This window comes from Pseudorca crassidens, chromosome 2 (genome assembly GCF_039906515.1).
Source record: "Pseudorca crassidens isolate mPseCra1 chromosome 2, mPseCra1.hap1, whole genome shotgun sequence".
Lineage (NCBI taxonomy): Eukaryota > Metazoa > Chordata > Mammalia > Artiodactyla > Delphinidae > Pseudorca > Pseudorca crassidens.
The window spans coordinates 100,880,187-100,903,966 of record NC_090297.1 but is presented as its reverse complement, the minus strand read 5'-3'; the positions used below and the strand labels follow the sequence as shown (position 1 = coordinate 100,903,966).

The following is a 23,780-nucleotide window of genomic DNA, read 5'->3' as shown; positions in this document are numbered from 1 at the left end:
TTTTCCATAAATATTTCTATATCATAGCTGATAACACAATTTTGATGAAAGCAAATTTTCTTCCGCTCTCTGGACTCATCAGGAGTCATCCTCAAAATCTCCAAAATGTAACTGCTTTCATGGACAAATTTTTCTTACCCAAAAGGACTGAGAATAGCAACTACACCACCCTGTGGTCATATCTTGGAATCTAACATTTCCCTAGTAGCCTAAAAGAAAATGCACCAGCATTCTAGACTACTGAAATAACCCTCTTTGTAATACATCATGAAAATGCATATACTTTCCTACAAGTTACATTCTTTTCTGAATATTACATTTCCAATGATGAATATATACAGAACATTCATGATTTTCTCTGTTGTTCTTTTTAAACAAACATTTATTCGGTATTTCCTATGTGCCAAGCACTATTTTATTTTATTATTTTTTTAATACATCTTTATTGGAGTATAAAGTATACCAGCTTTACAATGGTGTATTAGTTTCTGCTTTATAACAAAGTGAATCAGTTATACATATACATATGTTCCCATATCTCTTCCCTCTTGCATCTCCCTCCCTCCCACCCTCCCTATCCCACCCCTCCAGGCGGTCACAAAGCACCGAGCTGATCTTCCTGCCAAGCACTATTTTAAATGCTTCACAAAGCATTAAATGAGATAATAATCTCATTTAATCTTCATAACAACTTTAGGAAAAAGGTACTATTATTATCCCTAGGTGATAAAACTGAAGCATGAAGAAATTACATTCCCAACCTCAGAAATGTTTGATAAACCTAATGATTATTATATATAAGGCTTGTGATACTTCAATATTGTTGGAATAAAGCATAGCACACAAAAGTCTATTTAAATCTTTTCATTTCATCATTTTCTCATTATTTGCAATATATATATATCTAGACACCCAGATAAAATATAGGGAATTATCTAATCTACTTGATAACATACATAAATAATAGACATATGTTACTGGAATTATACATGAATCAAAACAACTCTATAAGAATATGTGATATATACTTTCATAATATGAACACATTCTATATTTAGAAATAAATATTGGAGTTTAACCAATTTATCATCTTCATCAGACACTTCGCTTAGACTATATCTAATCCTCCTGGCTAATTTTAATATAACAATAATTTCTCCAAATATAATGTTTTCAAATATCTATCACAGTGTCCGGACATATGAAGCACCTAATATTCACTCACAGGTGCAATATTTCTTTCTTTCTTCTCTTTGAACCCAAATGTAACAAAATTATATCACTGTCTATACAAAAAAACTGAACATTGTTGTTTGGTATAGACAAACAACATACTCTTATGTTAAACAAACATATACAAACAATATACAAACAAACAAGACAAACAATATACTCTGTTACTTTCAGTTTATAGTTAAAGCAACTTCTGTGGGGACTTAGGAGACTACATCACTGTGTATAAGGAATATTTAATCATTTTAACTAAAATTTGCAATAAAACTCTTCTGTAATAATTCTATATTACCAACTGGATTAGAAGCTGAATATAACCTCCCTTTCTCATACCTGATGCTCCCTTCTATGTACAGGGAACATTCTTAACTTCTCTCTGCTTTCTTAGAGAAACAGCAATGACTTAATGGGATTGTTGAATATGAAAGGAGTAACAGGGGACATATAGTTCAGCCCCTTCCTTACTCCTCCTCTTGGGTACCAGAAGAAGCACACATTCTACTCTATGCCATACATTTTACAAGAGCAGGCCATTCAAGTAGGTACACTTGTCCCAGTCTAGCTCTACCTGTGATAGAGTAGATAAACTTGTTTAATTTAGGATTTCAGGATTAAGAAATCCTGTTGCCTTCAAATATAAGCCACACTGTCCAATGTTATTTGTCAATAATAAAGATATTATGTTGATTTTCACTGCCTTTCTCAGTTGGCTTAGACTTAAGAGAGCAAGATGTCATTTATTTAGCCCTCTCAAACCTCAAAATTAAACACAATCTAAACATGAGCTTTAGAATTTTTAATTGAAATATTTTCCCCCAATGTTGGAAATTTCTCAAGAAACACAGAAGTACCTAACTAATTTAATGCTATAATAAAAACTATAAAAGAATAAAATCTCTAAATTTCCAAATGACAAATGCTTTGAAATTTTTTAGCTAATGCTTTTGAATTAATAAATAGAAAGAAACAATTTTGGAAATGAAGTTGTGTGATATATATATATATTTAATTTTTATTGGGGTATAGGTGATTTACAATGTTGTATTAGTTTCAGGGGTACAGCAAAGTGAATCTGTTATACATATACATATATCCAGTCTTTTTTAGATTCTTTTCCCATATCGGCCATTACAGAGTATTGAATAGAGTTCCCTGTGCTATATACCATAGGTCCTTATTAGTTATGTATTTTTATATAGCAGTGGGTATATGTCAATCCCAATCTTCCAATTTATCCCTCCCTCACCCTTTACCCCCTAGTAACCATAAGTTTATTTTCTACATCTGTAACTCTATTTCTGTTTTGTAGATAAGTTCATTTGTAGATTCCACATATAAGCAGTATCATATGATATTTGTCTTTCTCTGTCTGACTTAACTTCACTTAGAATGATAATCTCTAGGCCCATCCATGTTCCAGCAAATGGCATTATTTTGTTCTTTTTAATGGCTGAGTAATATTCCATTGTATATATGTACCACATCTTCTGTGTGATATATTTTTGATGTTATTTTCCCATTTATGAACAAAAAAATTTACTAAGTAGATGTTAGAAAGTGAAATGGTTATAAAGAAATCTATGAGAGTTATATAAAACTCTTACCTTGTCTTTTTTTTCTTTGAGAGTAACTGTGTTTTCTTTTGCCTCTCTTTTGAGGTTTGCCTATTAAAAATGAATATCAAGTACATACAATGTAGTCATTACTATTATAAAAAATTACTGTTCCTATTATCAAATCTTTCCTAAGAAGTATTAACAAAGAATACTGCCTTCTAAATCTTATAAAATAATGAAAAGAAAAAAGAAAAACAAATTAGTTCCTTTCTACAAAGGTATGTTATTCGATTTTGATTATCTTTTTTAAAAATTCTGATCTGTCAGTAGTTATCTGTGGACTCATTAAGTCCTTTAAAACACTGAATCTCAGCTTTCCCATTTGTAAAATGAAGTGGATGGATCAGCTTATAAAGTAAGGGTATATACAAGTAACTAACTGTAAAGAGCTGCAAAGAGATCCAAAATATTGTGAGCCTTTAGAGGCAGAATTCCCTTTTTCTCTGTGTATGGAGAAAAGCAATTCAGTTGGACACTGAATAATCAATTTTCAACTTGAGATAAACAGGTATGAGAGAGAAAAAGAAAGTACAAAAAGAGTACAAAATACTTACAAAATAATACATCATTTCTCTAGTACTCCAGGAAACAATACATTTTGCTGGAGATTAGGGCATGTGTATTCAGTGGGAAAAAAAGAAAAATTAACCCTGGCCTAGAGAAAAGAATATGTGCAATGCCTTTAATATGACAATCATCTGGAAAACAGAATGGTTACAGCTCCAAGGAGCCTTAAAGGTCTCAGAGAAGAAAAAGTTTCAACAAGCACAACTTTAGGCAAACTCGCCTTGCCTGCCCATGATGCCTATGCCAATACCTGCACTCACTGAATGTCTGTGTACACCATGGTATCTCTCCTAAAGTGCTGCTCCTAACCAGAGAACACACTTCACCATGAAAGAAGCTGGCAATAAGCTGATGTAACAGTAGTCACTGCTCTTATTATGTATCCTATCAACTACCAATAGTTGATCTTCAGTTATCACAACTGGGGTCTACTCTATGGGGATGAAATGCTGTCTTCTAGGATAAAGTATACCCTCTAAACTGGCTAAATTACACTGCTTCTCAGAATACATATCTTGGCTTCTAGAGGATGGAAGGGAGAAAGCACCTCCCAAAACTGCACTTTCTCTACAACTCTGACTTTTGCTACTCCGGAGATCTTAGTACAGTCTGTTCTAATACAACATGGGTTTCCAAGGTGTGAATTAGCTCATATACAAAGGTGTATCTTTGCTAGTGTCTAATTAATCATGAGTTCCCTAAGACCAAAGTGATGGGCAGTCCACTAAGGTACCTATTTAATCTGAGTAACTAAAAAATGCGTGTAATATGGTCTGGCAAAGAGAGGATTGACTTGAGGCACAGGAGTAGAATATGATAGCCCTGTGCCCAAATTTCAGACCTGAATAAATTTACAAACCTAGAACCCTCTAAATTAAACAAAAGCTTGGTACTATTGTGGAAGGATTTTGCAATAATATCACAAATTCATACTGAATCCTTCCTACTACCATGTGCACTGAGAGAAATACTAAGACTTATGGGTAATTGGACATTGACTATTAGCTAACACCAATTCTTGTAACCCATAATGTTATTATTTTTTCACTAGTTTGAGCGCAGGTGTACTGGGGTCAAGTGATAAATAGCACTTAATCCAAGTCCACCTCATGGTGAGCCCATGGAACCATAAACCTATCCTGTGGTCATTTCTTTAGATCCTGAATACACAGCTGAACAGATAAACTCAATAAGTGGCAAAATCCCCATATGGGTTCTGACTACAGAGTGAGAGATTTTTATATTTGGAAGGACCAATTGGAAGACTTTAGAACTCTCCTTCCATATCAAGAATGTAAACAAATATACAAAATATCACATCTCACTAGGCAGAGATTAAGGCACCATCAAGAGATGAAAGATATAGGAAAGGTGATTTAGTACAGTCTCACAAAGCCAACCTATTTTAAGTGGAAGCTAACACTGTCATTCGGCAACAATTTCTTCATACCAACTGGTATGTAAAATAGGTCAAAATTGGGATTGGCATATTGACTAGGATCAAAATTGAAAACTAAAAAAAAGTTTCATACAAAACATGAGCTCAACTTAAATAATGGAATTGTGATTACAGAACAGAATACGTGTTTTTATTAATCCTGATAATGTAAAATAATTAAACATAAAAATTGTATATGCAAAAGAATAGGCAGTAGGAGAAGTGTTAGATATACTGTTTAAAAATATAAAGGTAATGAGTAAAATAATTTAAAAAACTATATACATGTCCCAAATCAACCAAAAATACACACACATAAAATTTAGAGAAAAAGACAATAAAATAAATATTAATATGCAATGTAAAATAAAATGGCAAAAGCATGATTAAAATATATATCATATTGATAAGGGTTAATATCCAGAATATGTAAGGAACTCACACAACTCAACCAAAAAAAACCAAATAATTTTTAAATGGGCAAAGGACATGAATAGACGATTCTCCAAAGAGGATATACAAATGGCCAACAAGCGTATGAAAAGATGCCCAACATCACTAATTATAAGAGAAATGCAAATCAAAACTACAATGAGCTATCACTCACACTCCTTAGGAGGATGACCACTATCAAAATAATAGAAAATAAGTGTTGGCAAGGATGCAGAGAAATCGGAACCCTTGCACACTATTGGCAGAAATGTAAAATGGTACAGTTGCTACAGAAGACTGTATGGTGGTTCCTCAAAAATTAATAATAAAATTACCATATGATCCAGGAATCCCACTTTTGGGTATATATCCAAAAGAATTCACAGCAGGATCTCCAAGAGACATTTGCACACCCATGTTCATTAATTACAACATTAATCACAATAGCCAAGAGGTGGAAGCAACCTAAATGTCCATCACAGATGAATGGATATTCATCCATGTGGTATATACATGCAATGGAATATCAGACTGCCTTAAAAAAAAAAAAGGAAATTCTGTCACATGCTACAAATGGATGAACCCTGAAGACATTATGCTAATTGAAATAATCCAGTTACAGAAAGACAAATACTGCATGGTTCTACTCATATGAAGTATCAAAGGTAGTTAAAATCATAGAAACAGAAAAAAGGTGGTTGGAAGGGGAATTAGTGTTTAATGGATTTAGACTTCCAGTTTTGCAAGATTAAAAAGTTCTAGAGATCTATTGTACAACAATATGTATATGCTTAAAACTATTAAACTGTATACACTTAAAAAGTGTTAAGATGGATGGTAAATTTAATGATACATATTTTTACCATGATTAAAAAAAGTAAAACTATAACCATTCTATCTTATGAATATCAATATGAAGGTACTAAGTAAAAATATTAGCAAACAGAATCCAGCATCACATTAAAAATACTTCATGACCAAATGGAGTTCATTCCAGAAATGCAAGAATAATTTAAAAATATGAATCGTATCAATAAATACTATTGGAAAAAATAAGCTACTAAAGAAAAAGAGACTCTCAGATTAGAGACTCCACCAGGGTTAATAAGAAATGGACAAAAACATATAAGACAAACAAGTCCAAAAAGAAAGTTAGGATCACAACATAAATATCAGGCAAAGCTGGCTTCAAAGCAAAAAGGACAAAGATGAAAGATACAGTTTCCAAGGAGCAATTAATTAGTATAAACTTTTACACAATGAATAGTATTCATCAAAACATGTAAAGCAAAACTGGTCGAGAACTCACAAAGAAGAGAAATATAACAGTAATAAACCCTTAACTCCTTCTTTCAGCTCATGATTGATCAAACAGAAAAAATACATAACAAAGTTAAAGTAGATGTCAAAAAAAAACTGATACAGTAGATCAAACTGTTTGGTAAAGGTGGAAGAGTGAAGGCAGATTATAAAATCTTCCTCTCCCTACACTAACAAAAAAGTATAAAGGGAGGGAGGAAAAGTAAGTAGTCAAGAACCGGCAAAAATGAATTCAACGACAGAAACATACCATACCAGGTCATAATCTCTGATTCTAGTGAAGGTTCAGCATGAAAGATACAGAGTACAGCTGTGCTGATTTGACTCAATGTGTCTCCTAACCTAATCACTACTTACATGGTATTGGTGAAAGTGAACACATATAATAATGAGAAGAATTGTCACTAATATACCTGAATTTGTAAGAAGAAATCTGAGGGGATAAGCAGGCAGTCCAAGAAAAAGAAGCCTAGGAAATGCATGAAAAATGACTAAATCTTTTTTTTTTTTTTTTTTTTTTTGCGGTACACGGGCCTCTCACTGTTGTGGCCTCTCCCGTTGCGGAGCACAGGCTCCGGACGCGCAGGCTCAGTGGCCATGGCTCACGGGCCCAGCCGCTCCGCGGCATGTGGGATCCTCCCGGACCGGGGCACGAACCCGTGCCCACTGCATCGGCAGGCGGACTCTCAACCACTGCGCCACCAGGGAAGCCCCAAAAATGACTAAATCTTATCATTTTGGTCTCTCTAGTCTGGACAAAAAAGCATAACAACCATACCCGTATAGAATTAATTATCCTTGCCAATAATTAGAACATATTAGAAATAAAGTCAAAAGACAAAATGTAAAAAAGAAGAAAAGATTCCCCTGAAGGAGCAGAAAACATAAAAAATATGACATTCACTGAAAAACCACGTGAATTTTGTCCTTATCCCTGGGTCCACCTCTCATCACCTTGTAAGTGAGGTATACCAAATCATGATATTCTTATCTTTTCCCTCATAAAATTTGGTGCATGAGGAAATACAGCTTGGAAGAGAGATTGGAAAAATGGCAAAAATGAATAACCATAGCTTATCCTGTTGGATAGACACATGGGCTCCAGGGCTTCAGCTTGAGTTGGTTAAAAGATGTGAAGCCTGGGCTTCCCTGTGGCGCAGTGGTTGAGAGTCCACCTGCCGATGCAGGGGACACAGGTTCATGCCCCAGTACGGGAAGATCCCACATGCCGCGGAGCGGCTGAGCCCGTGAGCCATGGCCGCTGAGCCTGCACGTCCGGAGCCTGTGCTCTGCAATGGGAGAGGCCACAACAGTGAGAGGCCCGTGTACCGCAAAAAAAAAAAAAAAAAAAAAAAAGATGTGAAGCCTAAGGAAAAAATCATCACAAAAAAACTACAGACCAATCTTTGTTATGAATCTAGGTGCAAAAATTGCTCAACAAAATACTAGCAAACCAAATCTAGCAGAATACAAAGAAGATTATATGTCATGACAAAGTAGGATTTCTCCCAAGAATTGAAATTGAATTTCATCAAATTAAAGACTTTGTGCTACAAATGATACCATCAAGAAACTGAAAAGACAATTCAAAGAATGGGAGAAACTGTTTAAAGATCTTATATCAGATAAGGGACTTGTATCTAGAATATATGAAGAACTCTTAAAACTCAACACTAAAAAAATAAGTAACCTAATTTTAAAATATGCAAAGTATCTGAATAGATATTTCTCCAAAAAAGATATACAAATGGCCAATAGCACGTGAAAAGATGATCAAAATCATTAGGCATTAGAGAAATACAAATCAAAACAAAAATGATATACCATGCCACACCCACCTGGATGATTATATCAAAAAAAGACAACAACAAGTATTGGTGAGGTTGTGGAAAAACTGAGACCTTCATGCACTACTAGTGGGAATCCAAAATGGTACAGTTGGTTTAGAGAACAGTTGGGCAGTATCTTAAAATATAGAGACACCATATTACCCAGCAATTCTACTTCTACATATATAATCAAGAGAAATGAAAACATATATCCTCACAAAACTTGTACACAAATATTCTTAACAGCATTATTCTTAATAGTCAAAATGGAAACAACCGAAATTTCCATCAATTGATAAATGGATAAATAAAACAGTATACCCATATAACAAAATATTATTCAGCAATAAAAAGGAATGAAGTACTGATATATGCTAGGACATGGTTGGACCTTGAAGACATTATCCTCAGTGAAACAAGACCATATATTACATGATTTCATTTAAGTGAAATATCCAGAAAAGGTAAATCTTATAGAAATAGAAAGTAGATCATTGATTGACTAGAGCTAGTGAATTTGTTGATGGGAGCCAAGGGGCAGGTATAATTGCTGCTGGGGGGTTGATACATATATTCTAAAACTACGTAGCAGTGATGGTTGCACAACTCTCAGTAACTGTCAATATATGTAAAAACCACTGAGTTGTACACTTTAAATGGATGATTATATAGTACATAAATTATATGTCAGTGAAACTGTTTTTAAAAACTTTCGGAGCTGAGCAAGGAAACAGACAAAGTTGGGGACTTTAACACCCCTCTTTCAGCTACTGATAGAATTACTAGACAGAAAGTCAGCAAAAATATATAAAACCTGAACAACACAACTAACTAATTAGGTTTAATTGACATTTATAGTACACTCCGCCAACAATAGCATAACATACATTTGTTTCAAGCACCTATAGATCATTCACCAAGACAGACCATATTCTGGGCCATAAAGCGAACCTCAACAAATTTAAAAGAATAAAACTGCTATGGACTAAATGTTTGTACCCCCCCAAAATTCATATATCAAGGCCTTAACACCCAGTGTGGAATGGTGTTTGGAGGTAGGGCCTTTAAGAAGTAATTGGGTTTGGAAGAGGTCATAGAGGTGAAGCCCTCACGATGGGACTGGTACTCATAAAGAGTTGAAGAGACCAGCATTCTCTTTCAGCCATGTGAGGACATAGCAAGAAAGTAACTGTCTTCAAGCCAGGAAATGGGCCCTGACCAGAACTTTACCACGCTGGCACTCTGATCTCAGACTTACAGCTTCCAGAACTGTGAGAAATAATATTTGTTGTTTAAGCCATTCAATCTATGGTATTTTTGTTATAGTATCACGCAGACAAATACAGAACTCATAAAGATTGTATTCTCTAACCATAATGGAATCAAACTAGAAATCAGTAACAGAGAGACAACAGGAAAATCTTTGAACACATGAAAATTTGAAAACAAACTTCTAAATAATCAATGGGTCAAAGAAGAAGTCTCAAAGAAAAATAAAATTATAAGAACTGAATGGGGAGAGGGGGAAGATGGCGAAGAGTAAGACGTGGAGATCACCTTCCTCCCCACAGATACATCAGAAATACATCTACACGTGGAACAACTCCTAGAGAACACCTACTGAACGCTGGCAGAAGACCTCAGACCTCCCAATGGCAAGAAACCCCCCATGTACCTGGGTAGGGCAAAAGAAAAAAGAATAAACAGAGACAAAAGAATAGGGATGGGACGGGACCTGCACCAGTGGGAGGGAGCTGTGAAGGAGGAAAGGTTTCCACACACTAGGAAGCCCCTTCGCGGGTGGAGACTGCGGGTGGCGGAGGGGGGAAGTCTTTGGTGCCGCGGAGGAGAGCACAGCTACAGGGGTATGGAGGGCAAAGGGGAGAGATTCTCGCACAGAGGATCGGTGCCAACTGGCACTCACCAGCCCGAGAGGCTTGTCTGCTCACCCGCCGGGGAGGGCAGGGCTGGGAGCTGAGGCTCGGGATTCGGTTGGATCGCAGGCAGAGGACTAGCGGCGAGAACACAGCCTGAAGGGGTTAGTGCACCACAGCTAGCCGGGAGGGAGTCCGGGGAAAAGTCCGGACCTGCCGAAGAGGCAAGAGACTTTTTCTTGCCTTTTTGTTTCCTGGTGCGCGAGGAGAGGGGATTCAGAGCGCTGCTTAAAGGAGCTCCAGAGAAGGGCGCGAGCCGCAGCTATCAGCGCGGACCCCAGAGACAGGCATGGGATGCTAAGGCTGCTGCTGCAGCCACCAAGAAGCCTGTGTGCAAGCACAGGTCACTATCTACACCTCCCCTCCCGGGAGCCTGTGCAGCCCGCCACTGCCAGGGTCCCGGGATCCAGGGACAACTTCCCTGGGAGAACGCACGGTGGGCGCCTCAGGCTGGTGCAACGTCCTGCTGGCCTCTGCCACCGCAGGCTTGCCGCGCACTCCGTGCCCCTCCCTCCTCCCAGCCTGAGTGAGCCAGAGTCCCCGAATCAGCTGCTCCTTTAACCCCGTCCTGTCTGAGCGAAGAACAGATGCCCTCAGGCAACCTACACGCAACCTACACCACATCCCAAGCTGAACCCCGGGAGCTGTGCGAACACAGAAGAGAAAGGGAAATTTCTCCCAGCTGCCTCAGGAGCAGCGGATTAAATCTCCACAATTAACTTGATGTACCCTGCATCGGTGGAATACCTGAATGGACAACGAATCATCCCAAATTGAGGAGGTGGACTTTGACAGCAAGATATATTATTTGTTCCCCTTTTCCTCTTTTTGTGAGTGTATATGTGTATGCTTCAGTGTGAGATTTTGTATAGCTTTGCTTTCACCATTTGTCCTAGGGTTCTGTTCGTCCGTTTTCTTTTTTTACTTAAAAATTTTTTTCCTTAATAATTATTTTTTATTTTAATAACTTTATTTTATTTTATCCTCTTTCTTTCTTTCTACTTTTTCTCCCTTTTATTCTAAGCCGTGTGGATGAAAGGCTCTTGGTGCTGCAGCCAGGAGTCAGTGCTGTGCCTCTGAAGTGGGAGAGCCAACTTCAGGACACTGGTCCACAAGAGACCTCCCAGCTCCGTGTAATATCAAACGGTGAAAATCTCCCAGAGATCTCCATCTCAACACCAACACCCAGCTTCACTCAACGACCAGCAAGCTACAGTGCTGGACACCCTATGCCAAACAACTAGCAAGACAGGAACACAACCCCACCCATTAGCAGAGAGGCTGCCTAAAATCATAATAAGTCCACAGACACCCCAAAACACACCACCAGACGTGGACCTGCCCACCAGAAAGACAAGATCCAGCCTCATCCACCAGAACACAGACACTAGTCCCCTCCACCAGGAAGCCTACACAACCCACTGAACCAACTTTAGCCACTGGGGACAGACATCAAAAACAACGGGAACTACGAATCTGCAGCCTGCAAAAGGAGACCCCAAACACAGTAAGATAAGCAAAATGAGAAGACAGAAAAACACACAGCAGATAAAGGAGCAAGATAAAAACCCATCAGACCTAACAAATGAAGAGGAAATAGGCAGTCTACCTGAAAAAGAATTCAGAATAATGATAGTAAAGATGATCCAAGATCTTGGAAATACAATAGAGAAAATGCAAGAAACATTTAACAAGGACCTAGAAGAACTAAAGAGGAAACAAGCAATGATGAACAACAAAATTAATGAAATTAAAAATACTCTAGAAGGGATCAATAGCAGAATAACTGAGGCAGAAGAATGGATAAGTGACCTGGAAGATAAAATAGTGGAAATAACTACTGCAGAGCAGAATAAAGAAAAAAGAATGAAAAGAAAAGAGCACAGTCTCAGAGACTTCTGGGACAACATTAAATGCAACAACATTCGAATTATAGGGGTTCTAGAAGAAGAAGAGAAAAAGAAAGGGACTGAGAAAGTATTTGAAGAGATTATAGTTGAAAACTTCCCTAACATGGAAAAGGAAATAGTTAATAAAGTCCAGGAAGCACAGAGAGTCCCACACAGGATAAATCCAAGGAGAAACACGCCAAGACACATATTAATCAAACTGTCAAAAATTAAATACAAAGAAAACATATTAAAAGCAGCAAGAGAAAAACAACAAATAACACACAAGGGAATTCCCATAAGGTTAACAGCTGATCTTTCAGCAGAAACTCTGCAAGCCAAAAGGGACTCGCAGGACATATTTAAAGTGATGAAGGAGAAAAACCTACAACCAAGATTACTCTACCCAGCAAGGATCTCATTCACATTTGATGGAGAAATTAAAACCTTTACAGACAAGCAAAAGCTGAGAGAGTTCACCACCACCAAACCAGCTTTACAACAAATGCTAAAGGAACTTCTCTAGGCAAGAAACACAAGAGAAGGAAAAGACCTACAATAACAAACCCAAAACAATTAAGAAAATGGGAATAGTAACATACATATCGATAATTACCTTAAATGTAAATGGATTAAATGCTCCCACCAAAAGACACAGATTGGCTGAATGGATACAAAAACAAGACCCATATATATGCTGTCTACAAGAGACCCACTTCAGACCTAGGGACACATACACACTGAAAGTGAGGGGATGGAAAAAGATATTCCATGCAAATGGAAACCAAAAGAAAGCTGGAGTAGCAATTCTCATATCAGACAAAACAGACTTTAAAATAAAGACTATTAGAAGGGACAAAGAAGGACACTACATAATGATCAAGGGATCGATCCAAGAAGAAGATATAACAATTGTAAATATTTCTGCACGCAACATAGGAGCACCTCAATACATAAGGCAAATACTAACAGCCATAAAAGGGGAAATTGACAGTAACACATTCATAGTAGGGGACTTTAACACCCCACTTTCACCAATGGACAGATCATCCAAAACGAAAATAAATAAGGAAACACAAACTTTAAATGATACATTAAACAAGATGGACTTAATTGATACTTACAGAACATTCCATCCAAAACCAACAGAATACACATTTTTCTCAAGTGCTCATGGAACATTCTCCAGGATAGATCATATCTTGGGTCACAAATCAAGCCTTGGTAAATTTAAGAAAATTGAAATTGTATCAAGTATCTTTTCCGACCACAAGGCTATGAGACTAGATATCAATTACAGGAAAAGATCTGTAAAAAACACAGAAACATGGTGGCTAAACAATACAATACTTAATAACGAAGTGATCACTGAAGAAATCAAAGAGGAAATAAAAAAATACCTAGAAACAAATGACAATGGAGACACGATGATCCAAAACCTATGGGATGCAGCAAAAGCAGTTCTAAGAGGGAAGTTTATAGCAATACAATCGTACCTTAAGAAACAGGAAACATCTTGAATAAACAACCTAACCTTGCACCTAACGCAATTAGAGAAAGAAGAACAAAAAACCCCAAAGTTAGCAGAAGGAAAGAAATCATAAAGATCAGATCAGAAATAAATGAAAAAGAAATGAAGGAAACGATAGCAAAGATCAATAAACTAAAAACTGGTTCTTCGAGAAGATAAACAAAATAGATAAACCATTAGCCAGACTCATCAAGAAAAAAAGGGAGAAGACTCAAATCAATAGAATTAAAAATGAAAAAGAAGTAACAACTGACACTGCAGAAATAAAAAAGATCATGAGAGATTACTACAAGCAACTCTATGCCAATAAAATGGACAACCTGGAAGAAATGGACAAATCTTAGAAATGCACAACCTGCCAAGACTGAATCAGGAAGAAATAGAAAATATGAACAGACAAATCACAAGCACTGAAATTGAAACTGTGATAAAAAATCTTCCAACAAACAAAAGCCCAGGACCAGATGGCTTCATGGGTGAATTCTACCAAACACTTAGAGACGAGCTAACACCTGTCCTTCTCAAACTCTTCCAAAATATAGCAGAGGGAGGAACACTCCCAAACTCATTCTACGAGGACACCATCACCCTGATACCAAAACCAGACAAGGATGTCACAAAGAAAGAAAACTACAGGCCAATATCACTGATGAACTAGATGCAAAAATTCTCAACAAAATATTAACAAACAGAATCCAACAGCACATTAAAAGGGTCATACACCATGATTAAGTGGGGTTTATTCCAAGAATTCAAGGATTCTTCAATATATGCAAATAAATCAATGTGATAAACCATATTAACAAATTAAAGGAGAAAAACCATATGATCAACTCAATAGATGCAGAGAAAGCTTTCGACAAAATTCAACACCCATTTTTGATAAAAACCCTGCAGAAAGTAGGCATAGAGGGAACTTTCCTCAACATAATAAAGGCCACATATGACAAACCCACAGGCAACATCATCCTCAATGGTGAAAAAGTGAAAGCATTTCCACTAAGATCAGGAACAAGACAAGGTTGCCCACTCTCACCACTCTTATTCAACATAGTTTTGGAAGTTTTAACCACAGCAATCAGATAAGAAAAGGAAATAAAGGGAATCCAAATCGGAAAAGAAGAAGTAAAGCTGTCACTGTTTACAGATGACATGATACTATACATAGAGAATCCTAAAGATGCTACCAGACAACTACTAGAGCTAATCAATGAATTTGGTAAAGTAGCAGGATACAAAATTACTGCACAGAAATCTCTGGCATTCCTATACACTCATGATGAAAAATCTGAAAGTGAAATCAAGAAAACACTCCCATTTACCACTGCAACAAAAAGAATATAATATCTAGGAATAAGCCTACCTAAGGAGACAAAAGACCTGTATGCAGAAAATTATAAGACACTGATGAAAGAAATTAAAGATGATACAAATAGATGGAGAGATATATCGTGTTCTTGGATTGGAAGAATCAAAATTGTGAAAATGACTCTACTACCCAAAGCAATCTACAGATTCAATGCAATCCCTATCAAACTACCACTGGCATTTTTCACAGAACTAGAACAAAAAATTTCACAATTTGTATGGAAACAGAAAAGACCCCGAATAGCCAAAGCAATCTTGAGAACCAGAAATGGAGCTGGAGGAATCAGGCTCCCTGACTTCAGACTATACTATAAAGCTACAGTAATCAAGACACTATGGTACTGGCACAAAAACAGAAATATAGATCAATGGAACAGGATACAAAGCCCAGAGATAAACCCACAAACATATGGTCACCTGATCTTTGATAAAGGAGGCAGGAATGTACAGTGGAGAAAGGACAGCCTCTTCGATAAGTGGTCCTGGGAAAACTGGACAGGTACATGTAAAGTATGAAATTAGAACACTCCCTAACACCATACACAAAAATTAGCTTAGAATGGATTAAAGACATAAATGTAAGGCCAGAAACTATCAAACTCTTAGAGGAAAACATAGGCAGAACACTCTATGACATAAATCACAGCAAGATCCTTTTTGACCCACCTCTTAGAGAAATGGAAATAAAAACAAAAATAAACAAATGGGACCTAATGAAACTTAAAAGCTTTTGCACAGCAAAGGAAACCATAAACAAGACCAAAAGACAACCCCCAGAATGGGAGAAAATATTTGCAAATGAAGCAACTGACAAAGGATTAATCTCCAAAATTTACAAGCAGCTCAATAACAAAAAACCAAACAACCCAATCCAAAAATGGGCAGAAGACCTAAATAGACATTTCTCCAAAGAAGATATACAGATTGCCAACAAACACATGAAAGAATGCTCATCATCATTAATCATTAGAGAAATGCAAATCAAAACTACAATGAGATATCATCTCACACCAGTCAGAATGGCCATCATCAAAAAATCTAGAACCAATAAATGCTGGAGAGGGTGTGGACAAAAGGGAACCCTCTTGCACTGCTGGTGGGAATGTGAATTGGTACAGCCACTATGGAGAACAGTATGGAGGTTCCTTAAAAAACTACAAACAGAACTACCATATGACCCAGCAATCCCACTACTGGGCATATACCCTGAGAAAACCATAATTCAAAAAGAGTCATGTACCAAAATGTTCATTGCAGCTCTATTTACAATAGCCAGAAGATGGAAGCAACCTAAGTGTCCGTCATCGGATGAATGGATAAAGAAGATGTGGCACATATATACAATGGAATATTACTCAGCCATAAAAAGAAACGAAATTGAGTTATTTGTAGTGAGGTGGATGGACCTAGAGTCTTTCATACAGAGTGAAGTAACTCAGAAACAGAAAGGCAAATACCGTATGCTAACACATATATATGGAATCTAAGAAAAAAAAATGTCATGAAGAACCTAGGGGTAAGACGGGAATAAAGACACAGACCTACTAGAGAAGGGACTTGAGGATATAGGGAGGGAGGAGGGTAAGCTGTGACAAAGTGAGAGAGTGGCATGGACATATATACACTACCAAACATAAAATAGATAGCTAGTGGGAAGCAGCCGCATAGCACAGGGAGATCAGCTGGGTGCTTTGTGACCACATAGAGGGGTGGGATAGGGAGGGTGGGAAGGAGGGAGATGCAAGAGGCAAGAGATATGGCAACATATGTATATGTATAACTGATTCACTTTGTTATAAAGCAGAAACTAACACACCATTGTAAAGCAATTATACTCCAATAAAGATGTAAAAAAAGTCTTTAGAGACATGAAAAGTAGGGCTAACCTTTTATTTCAAAAGTCTAGTAAAGAAGTAAAAAAAAAACTGTATGAACACAAAACACAACATATCAAAACATACGGGACACAGCTAAAGCAGTACTGAGAGAGAAATTTATAGTACTAAATGCTTATATTAGGAAAAAGGGGAGAGTGATTTCAGCAAAATGGCAGAATAGGCGTTTTTACCGTCCTCCCCATCAAGAACACAGATTTTGACTATAATCCATAGATGAGAATACCTCTGTGGAAGTTCTGGAGTCCAAAACAGAACTTCCAGCACACCTTTAGAGCAAAAAAAAAAAAAAAAAAAAAAAAAAACCCAGATTCAACACACTGAAGAAGATAAGAAGAATGGTTTCATTTTACCCACATCACCCCCTCTCCCAAGACAGTACAGCACAGTTCCCAGAGAGAACCTGTTAAGTCAGCAATTTTTCCCATGGGGAAAAGTGAGACCAGAAAAGTAAGCACCTAGCTTCCCCAACTATGCAAAACACTGCCAAATATTTGCAAACCATATATGTGATAAAGGGTTAATGTCAAAAACATATAAAGAACTCATACAATTCAATAGCCAAAAGCCAAACGATCCAATTTAAAAATTGGCACAGGACCTGAGTAGACATATTTCCAAAGAAGATATATAAATGGCCAACAAGTAAATGAAAAGGTATTCAACATCACTAATCATCAGGGAACTGCAAATCCAAAGTACTATTAGATATATTACCTCATGTTTGTTGGAATGGCTATTATCAAATAAAACAAGGGATACATGCTGGCATGGATGCAGAGAAAAAGAAGAACCCTTGTGCACTACAGATGGGAAAGTAAATTGGTTCAGCCCCTACAGAAAACAGTATAAAGATTCTTCAAAAAATTAAAAATAGAACTGCCATACAAGTCAGAAATTCTACTTCTGAGACTACATCCAAAGGAAATGAAATTATTATGTTGAAGAGGTATTTGCACCCCCATGTAGCATTATTCACAACATCCAATACATGGAAACAACCTGAGTGTCCATAGACGAAGAATGGATAGAGACAGTGCAGTATATATATACAATGGAGTATTATTCAGGTGTAAAAAGAAGGAAATCCTTTCATTTGTAACAACATGGTTAGACCTTGAGAGCATTATGCTAACTGAAATCGACAGAGAAAGACAAATACTATATGATATCACTTACATGTGGAATCTTAAAAAACAAACAAAACACAACTAAATTCACAGAGAAGAGGATTAGATTTATGGTTACAAGATGCAGGGTTTGGGGAGATGGGGAACTGGATGAAGGTGGTCAAAAGGCACTAACATCCAGTTATAAGACAAGTACTAGGGATGTAATGTATAACATGATGACTATCATTAACACTACTGTATGGTACATTTGAAAGTTGCTAAGAGAGTAAATCCTAAGAGTTCTCATCACAAGGAAAAAAGCTTTTTTTTCTTTGTCTTTCTTTTTCTTAATCTATATGAGATGATGGATGTTAACTAAACTTATTGTGGTTATCATTTTACAATGTATGTAAGGCAAATCATGCTGTACACCTTAACTTATACAGTGCTGTCAATTATATCTCAATAAAATTGGAAAAAGAACCTAGAAGAAAGAACATTAGGAGTGGTTTAATACAAGGAAGTATTATTCCTCTTTTACTAAAACAGTAGGATAAAGGTAAATATGTATGCTACAATCGCAGGTGAAGTAAAAGCCACTTAGTCATTTCTTTGACAAACATTTGTCGAAAACAGAAAATTTTCAAAGCACTATGCTCAAATAAAGGAAAGACAAAGATAAATAGACATAACCCCAGCCCTTGAGGAACTTGAAATATAATGGGGCACAGAGTGACATAACTATTTTAATATAAGAGCAAAATACTATGAGAATACTTATATACAGTCAGCTCACCTTTGCAAGATAAAAGATATGTGAAGTTTTCCATAGGTGGAGAAAGGAAGAAAGAAATTAAATGCAGGAAACAAAGTGAACAAATGCACAGAGGTTTGAAATTGAAATTGCATGTTACCTAGGCACGTTGCAGAGTGATTAGGGAGGAGGATTTGGAATTATGAAAAATAAACCTAGATTTGAATTCTAAGCCATTCTATTTTTTTTATTATGTGATCCTGAATAAATAAGCTAACCTCTATAAAAATGGAGATAACAATAAGTATTGTTTATAGAACTGCTATAAAGATTAAATTATATATAAGTAGTATACTCAGCACAGTGAGCTGTCATATAGAAAGAAAAAAAAAGTATTTGTCATTTTAAAGTGTGAGTCAATTCACTTTGTAAATTCCAAAACACTATACAAATATAAGGCATTATTTTTTTTCTGAAACATGATCAATAGCTAAAAAACACATCCAAATACATAAGTACTTTATAATATATGAAATAATATTTCTCAAATATTTATATCTGAAAGCTCACCTACTCTTAAAGTATACTTATATTTCTATGTCTTTAATATTTAAACAAGGGAATATACTAAATACTTCTGAAATAAAAGCTAATGGGGAAAATTATATTTTTAATCCTTACTCAAATTTATCCTATTATTTTCTAATATAACATGTTTATAAAAACTTAAGTTACACCTAAAACTTAAAATTAGTTACTTTATCTATAATGCCACAAAACCTACTTTTTCTTCTCTTTCTATTTCAAGTTGTTTCTTAGCAGAACAAAGTTCATTTTTGAGATTGGATAGTTCAGTCTCCTAAAGAAAAAGGAACATGAAGCTTATAAGTGCATCCATATATTTCTTAAGACAATAAAAATTCAAACTAGTGTTTCAAAACCAATTTAGTTTTATAGAGAAATAAATTCACTCATGAAATATATACACTTTTAAAACCCTACTGATATGAAGGCTCCTAGTTGAATATAACTAAAGATTTAATTTAGACAACTTTTGTATAGTTTGCTCTAAAGAAATGTTTAACACTATGTATATCTCTCCTTCTCATTCTCTCCCAATCTATCTCACTCCTCCTTTCCCAACCTCAATCAGAGCTCAAAACTTATTCGTAACTGGAGTTTATAACTTTTCATTTGAAAAACAGAGTTCGTTTTACCAAAAAAATGATTAGAAAACCACCTACCTATAAGATCTATAACATCCCTTTCAGATTTATGATTATTTGATTCTACAGTTCAAAATTATGGTTTTATTTATTATTCTTTACTACCAGCCATGCTGACATGAAAATTGGCTTCTACTGCTATTTGTTCTCACCAAAGATGCTTTCAATGATGACTGTTCTTGTTCTTTGCTCTTATAAAGTCCTAATTCTGAGTCTCTTTCTTCAACAATTTTATCATATTGGTGCTATGTTAAAAAGAGAAACCATTTTAAGTATATTAGAAGCCCAAAAGATTACATTTTAATACGACTGGTATCCTTATGCATTTAATATTTATAAAAAATGATGTTTATGAATTCAGTAATACATATCTGAGCTATTTTTTAATTTTTTCAACATTTTTAAATTCTAACAATAAAAACAATGAAACATAGATAACTGTCTTAGAAATAATCCAAGAGCAAGAAATAATTTTTTAAATTAGAGACACTGAATTTCATAATTTATAAAAAGTCTAGAAACACAGGACCTCTTCGAAAAACGGCTGATTCCAGATCTTGTGCAGGGAATACAAAATGAGTCTTGAACATTTTGTCATAACAGAAAGCAAGAAAGCTGTCACAGATTATTAGGGTCAAATCAAAGGGACCTGCCAACCAGTTCGAAGAGGCTCCCACTGGCCAAAGTTGGGACAATTTAAGTGTCAACAAGGATCAAAACTGTACTGGATTAAGACATACCAAATATGCTTAAATCTATGAGTTCACAATATTACTTAAAATATTTTTTTAAATCCTCATTGGTTACTTCATAATAATATCCTAGCAACAACTTATAAAGATTAATTGATAGGTATAGCCCACTTCCTCTCCAAATCTTGAAGAGTATAGGGCTTAATTCCCTAAGAGAATGATTACTTTCAAACAACAATAAAAAATAGAGCACACTCACAAACACAACAAACATTGTCTTTCATCTATTTATTATTGTTTAGCCTAGTATGTGTTAGACACAGGTAGAAGATAAAAATATTATATTTATAGTTATATTATATTTATTTAAATACATATCCTGGGTATGTATTTAAATAACTACAAGGTGGGAAAGTCTATAAGAGACTACTATGAAAATTGAGGAAAAGAGTGATTACATTTATCCATCAAGACAATAAGGAGAGACCTCCTCAAGGAAGTGACCCCCAGGCTCAGCTTCATGTGGTTAAGACTTCAATTTGGAGAAATGAGAGATCAAGAGTATTCCAGCTATAATTAGTCATTGTTGCATAGACAATAATTTTCTCTGACAAATCAGAATGCTATATTTTACCATTTTTATGCATAAATATGGCTCCAATTAATAATTTTCATTACACAACAGGAAAAAAATTACCTTATGCTTTTCCATAAGTGCTACCATTTCAGCTATTTTATGTTGACATCGTATATCAATTTCTTTCTGTAATTTTACTGCTTCATCAGCTATTACTTTTGCTTTCTCAACCTATCAAATAAATTTAGTTTTTTAAAATTAATGCACAAAAAACAAATTTAACTTAAATGTTAAATTTAAGTTAAAATACAGAAATCAAACACCAGGAAATTAGGAAAGCCAAGTAGAAAATACATTATTGTTTTGGTTTATTTTAGTTAGGGTCTTCTACTAAGTGAATGACAGTATAACACTGTAAAGATCATTTAATCTTTTCAAAATGATTATATACTACCCAATACTCAAATACTTAGAATAACAATGATACTTTTAGCTTCTATTAAAAAAGCTAATTAATTATCCCTAGTATAAATTTATTAAATCTTCTAAAGAATCATAATGTTAAAAGTAAGAATTATTACTTTTCTCTTAAAATGCAAACATACAAATATAGGGTTTTAGTATAACAACTTCTCAAACATATTTAGTTTTTCCTACCTCTCCCAAAAGATTTTCTTCTGATAGCTTTTTGTCCTCAATTTCTTTCTGATAGCTGTCAGTCATTTCTTTAAATTTTTGTTTGGCACCTTCTAGTTCTAATTCTAATTTATTGACCTTTGAATAAAGAAAACAGCATGAACATTAATAAATTCTGTGGATTACTTGAAAATATTCTGTATTCATTTTGTGGTTTTGTGACTCTTAAAAGATGATTTATTCATAGATATTATAGTTGGATCATTTTACTTACAGTTTTCATATGGTGAGATGTGCTTTATTTTTCACAATATCTATCTTTTTCCCTAAAATGCATATTTAGTCTTGACAAGTAATATTTTAAAAGCAGCCATATTTTTATTTTTAATGAATTTTTCAACAATATTTATTTAGTCTCAGTTTGCTGTTTTATTACAATAAGTAACTATTCCATTTGGACAGAACACACATGCGATTCAAGGAAAAAGCATTTTTTTCAAAAAAAAAAGCTTTACTGAGGTATAACATATGCAAAAAAACTACACATAGTTAATGTATACAGTGAGTTGAGATTGGACAAATGCATACACCCATGAAATCATCGCCAAAATCAAGGTAATAGACATATCCATCATCTTCAAAAGTTTCCTTCTGTCCCGTTTTTTTTGTCATAAGAACACTTACATGAGACTACTCTCTTAACAAATTTTTTTAAATTTTGTGCATATTTATTCCTTCTAATAGATAGTGTTCAGGTTCTTTTTAATTGATGCCTATTTCTCCCTATCCTCCTAACCCTGATACATTTTTTAAATGTTTTTATTGTGGTAAAAGTCACATGATATAAAACATACTATTTTAACCATATTTAACTGTACGGTTCAATGGCACTAAGTACATTCACATTGTTGTGCAACTCTCACCATCATCCATCTCCCGAATATTTCACCTTCCTAAACTGAAACTCTGTGCCCTTTAAACATTAACTCCCCATTCTCGCTCCCCACTCCCTCTACCACCCAGCCCCTGGCATCTACCAATGTACTTTCTGACTCTATGAATTTGACTATTCTAGGCACCTCGTATAAGTGGAATCAAACAGTACTTGTCTGCACGTAATGTATACTGGAATGTATTTTTAAGGCTAACAATATATGTCCTGCAAACAGAATGTACCTTCTTTTTTTCCCCCCTGTGCTATACAGGAGGTACTGACCAGCCAAATACGTCATACATAGTAGTGTACATACATCAGTCCCAATCTCCCAATCCATCTCACCCCTCTCTTAGTGTCCATACACTTGCTCTCTACAATTGTGTCTCTATTTCTGCTTTGCAAATAGGTTCATTTGCACCATTTTTCTATATTCCATATACATGCGTTAATATACAACATTTGTGTTTCTCTTTCTAACTTACTTCACTCTGTATGACAGTTTCTAGGTCCATCCACGTCTCTGCGAATGGCACAACTTCATTCCTTTTTATGGCTAATAGTCCATTGTACCACATCTTCTTTATACATTCCTCTGTTAATGGACACTTAGGTTGCTTCCACGTCCTGGCTATTGTAAATAGTGCTGCAATGCACACTGGGGTGCATGCATCTTTTGGAATTATGGTTTTCTCAGGGTATATGCCCAGTAGTGTGATTGCTGGGTCATATGGTAGTTGTATTTTTAGTTTTTTAAGGAACCTCCATACTGTTCTCCATAGTGGCTGTATCAATTT

The 23,780-nt window shown here is 35.5% G+C and overlaps 1 protein-coding gene across 2 annotated transcripts in view; it reads right to left on the bottom strand.

Moving 5' to 3' along the window:
* SYCP1 (synaptonemal complex protein 1) overlaps nt 1–23,780 on the bottom strand; it is a 157,933-nt gene that overhangs the window by 16,086 nt on the left and 118,067 nt on the right. The window contains exons 23-27 of one of the 2 annotated variants that reach the window (XM_067713404.1): nt 22,071–22,187; nt 21,534–21,644; nt 20,297–20,389; nt 19,703–19,777; nt 2,838–2,897 (exon numbers count right to left, since the gene is read on the bottom strand). In XM_067713404.1, coding sequence (XP_067569505.1) covers nt 2,838–2,897; nt 19,703–19,777; nt 20,297–20,389; nt 21,534–21,644; nt 22,071–22,187 — 456 coding nt within the window. The remainder of the gene's footprint in view (nt 1–2,837; nt 2,898–19,702; nt 19,778–20,296; nt 20,390–21,533; nt 21,645–22,070; nt 22,188–23,780) is intronic. The other variant, XM_067713413.1, reaches the window with a different exon arrangement.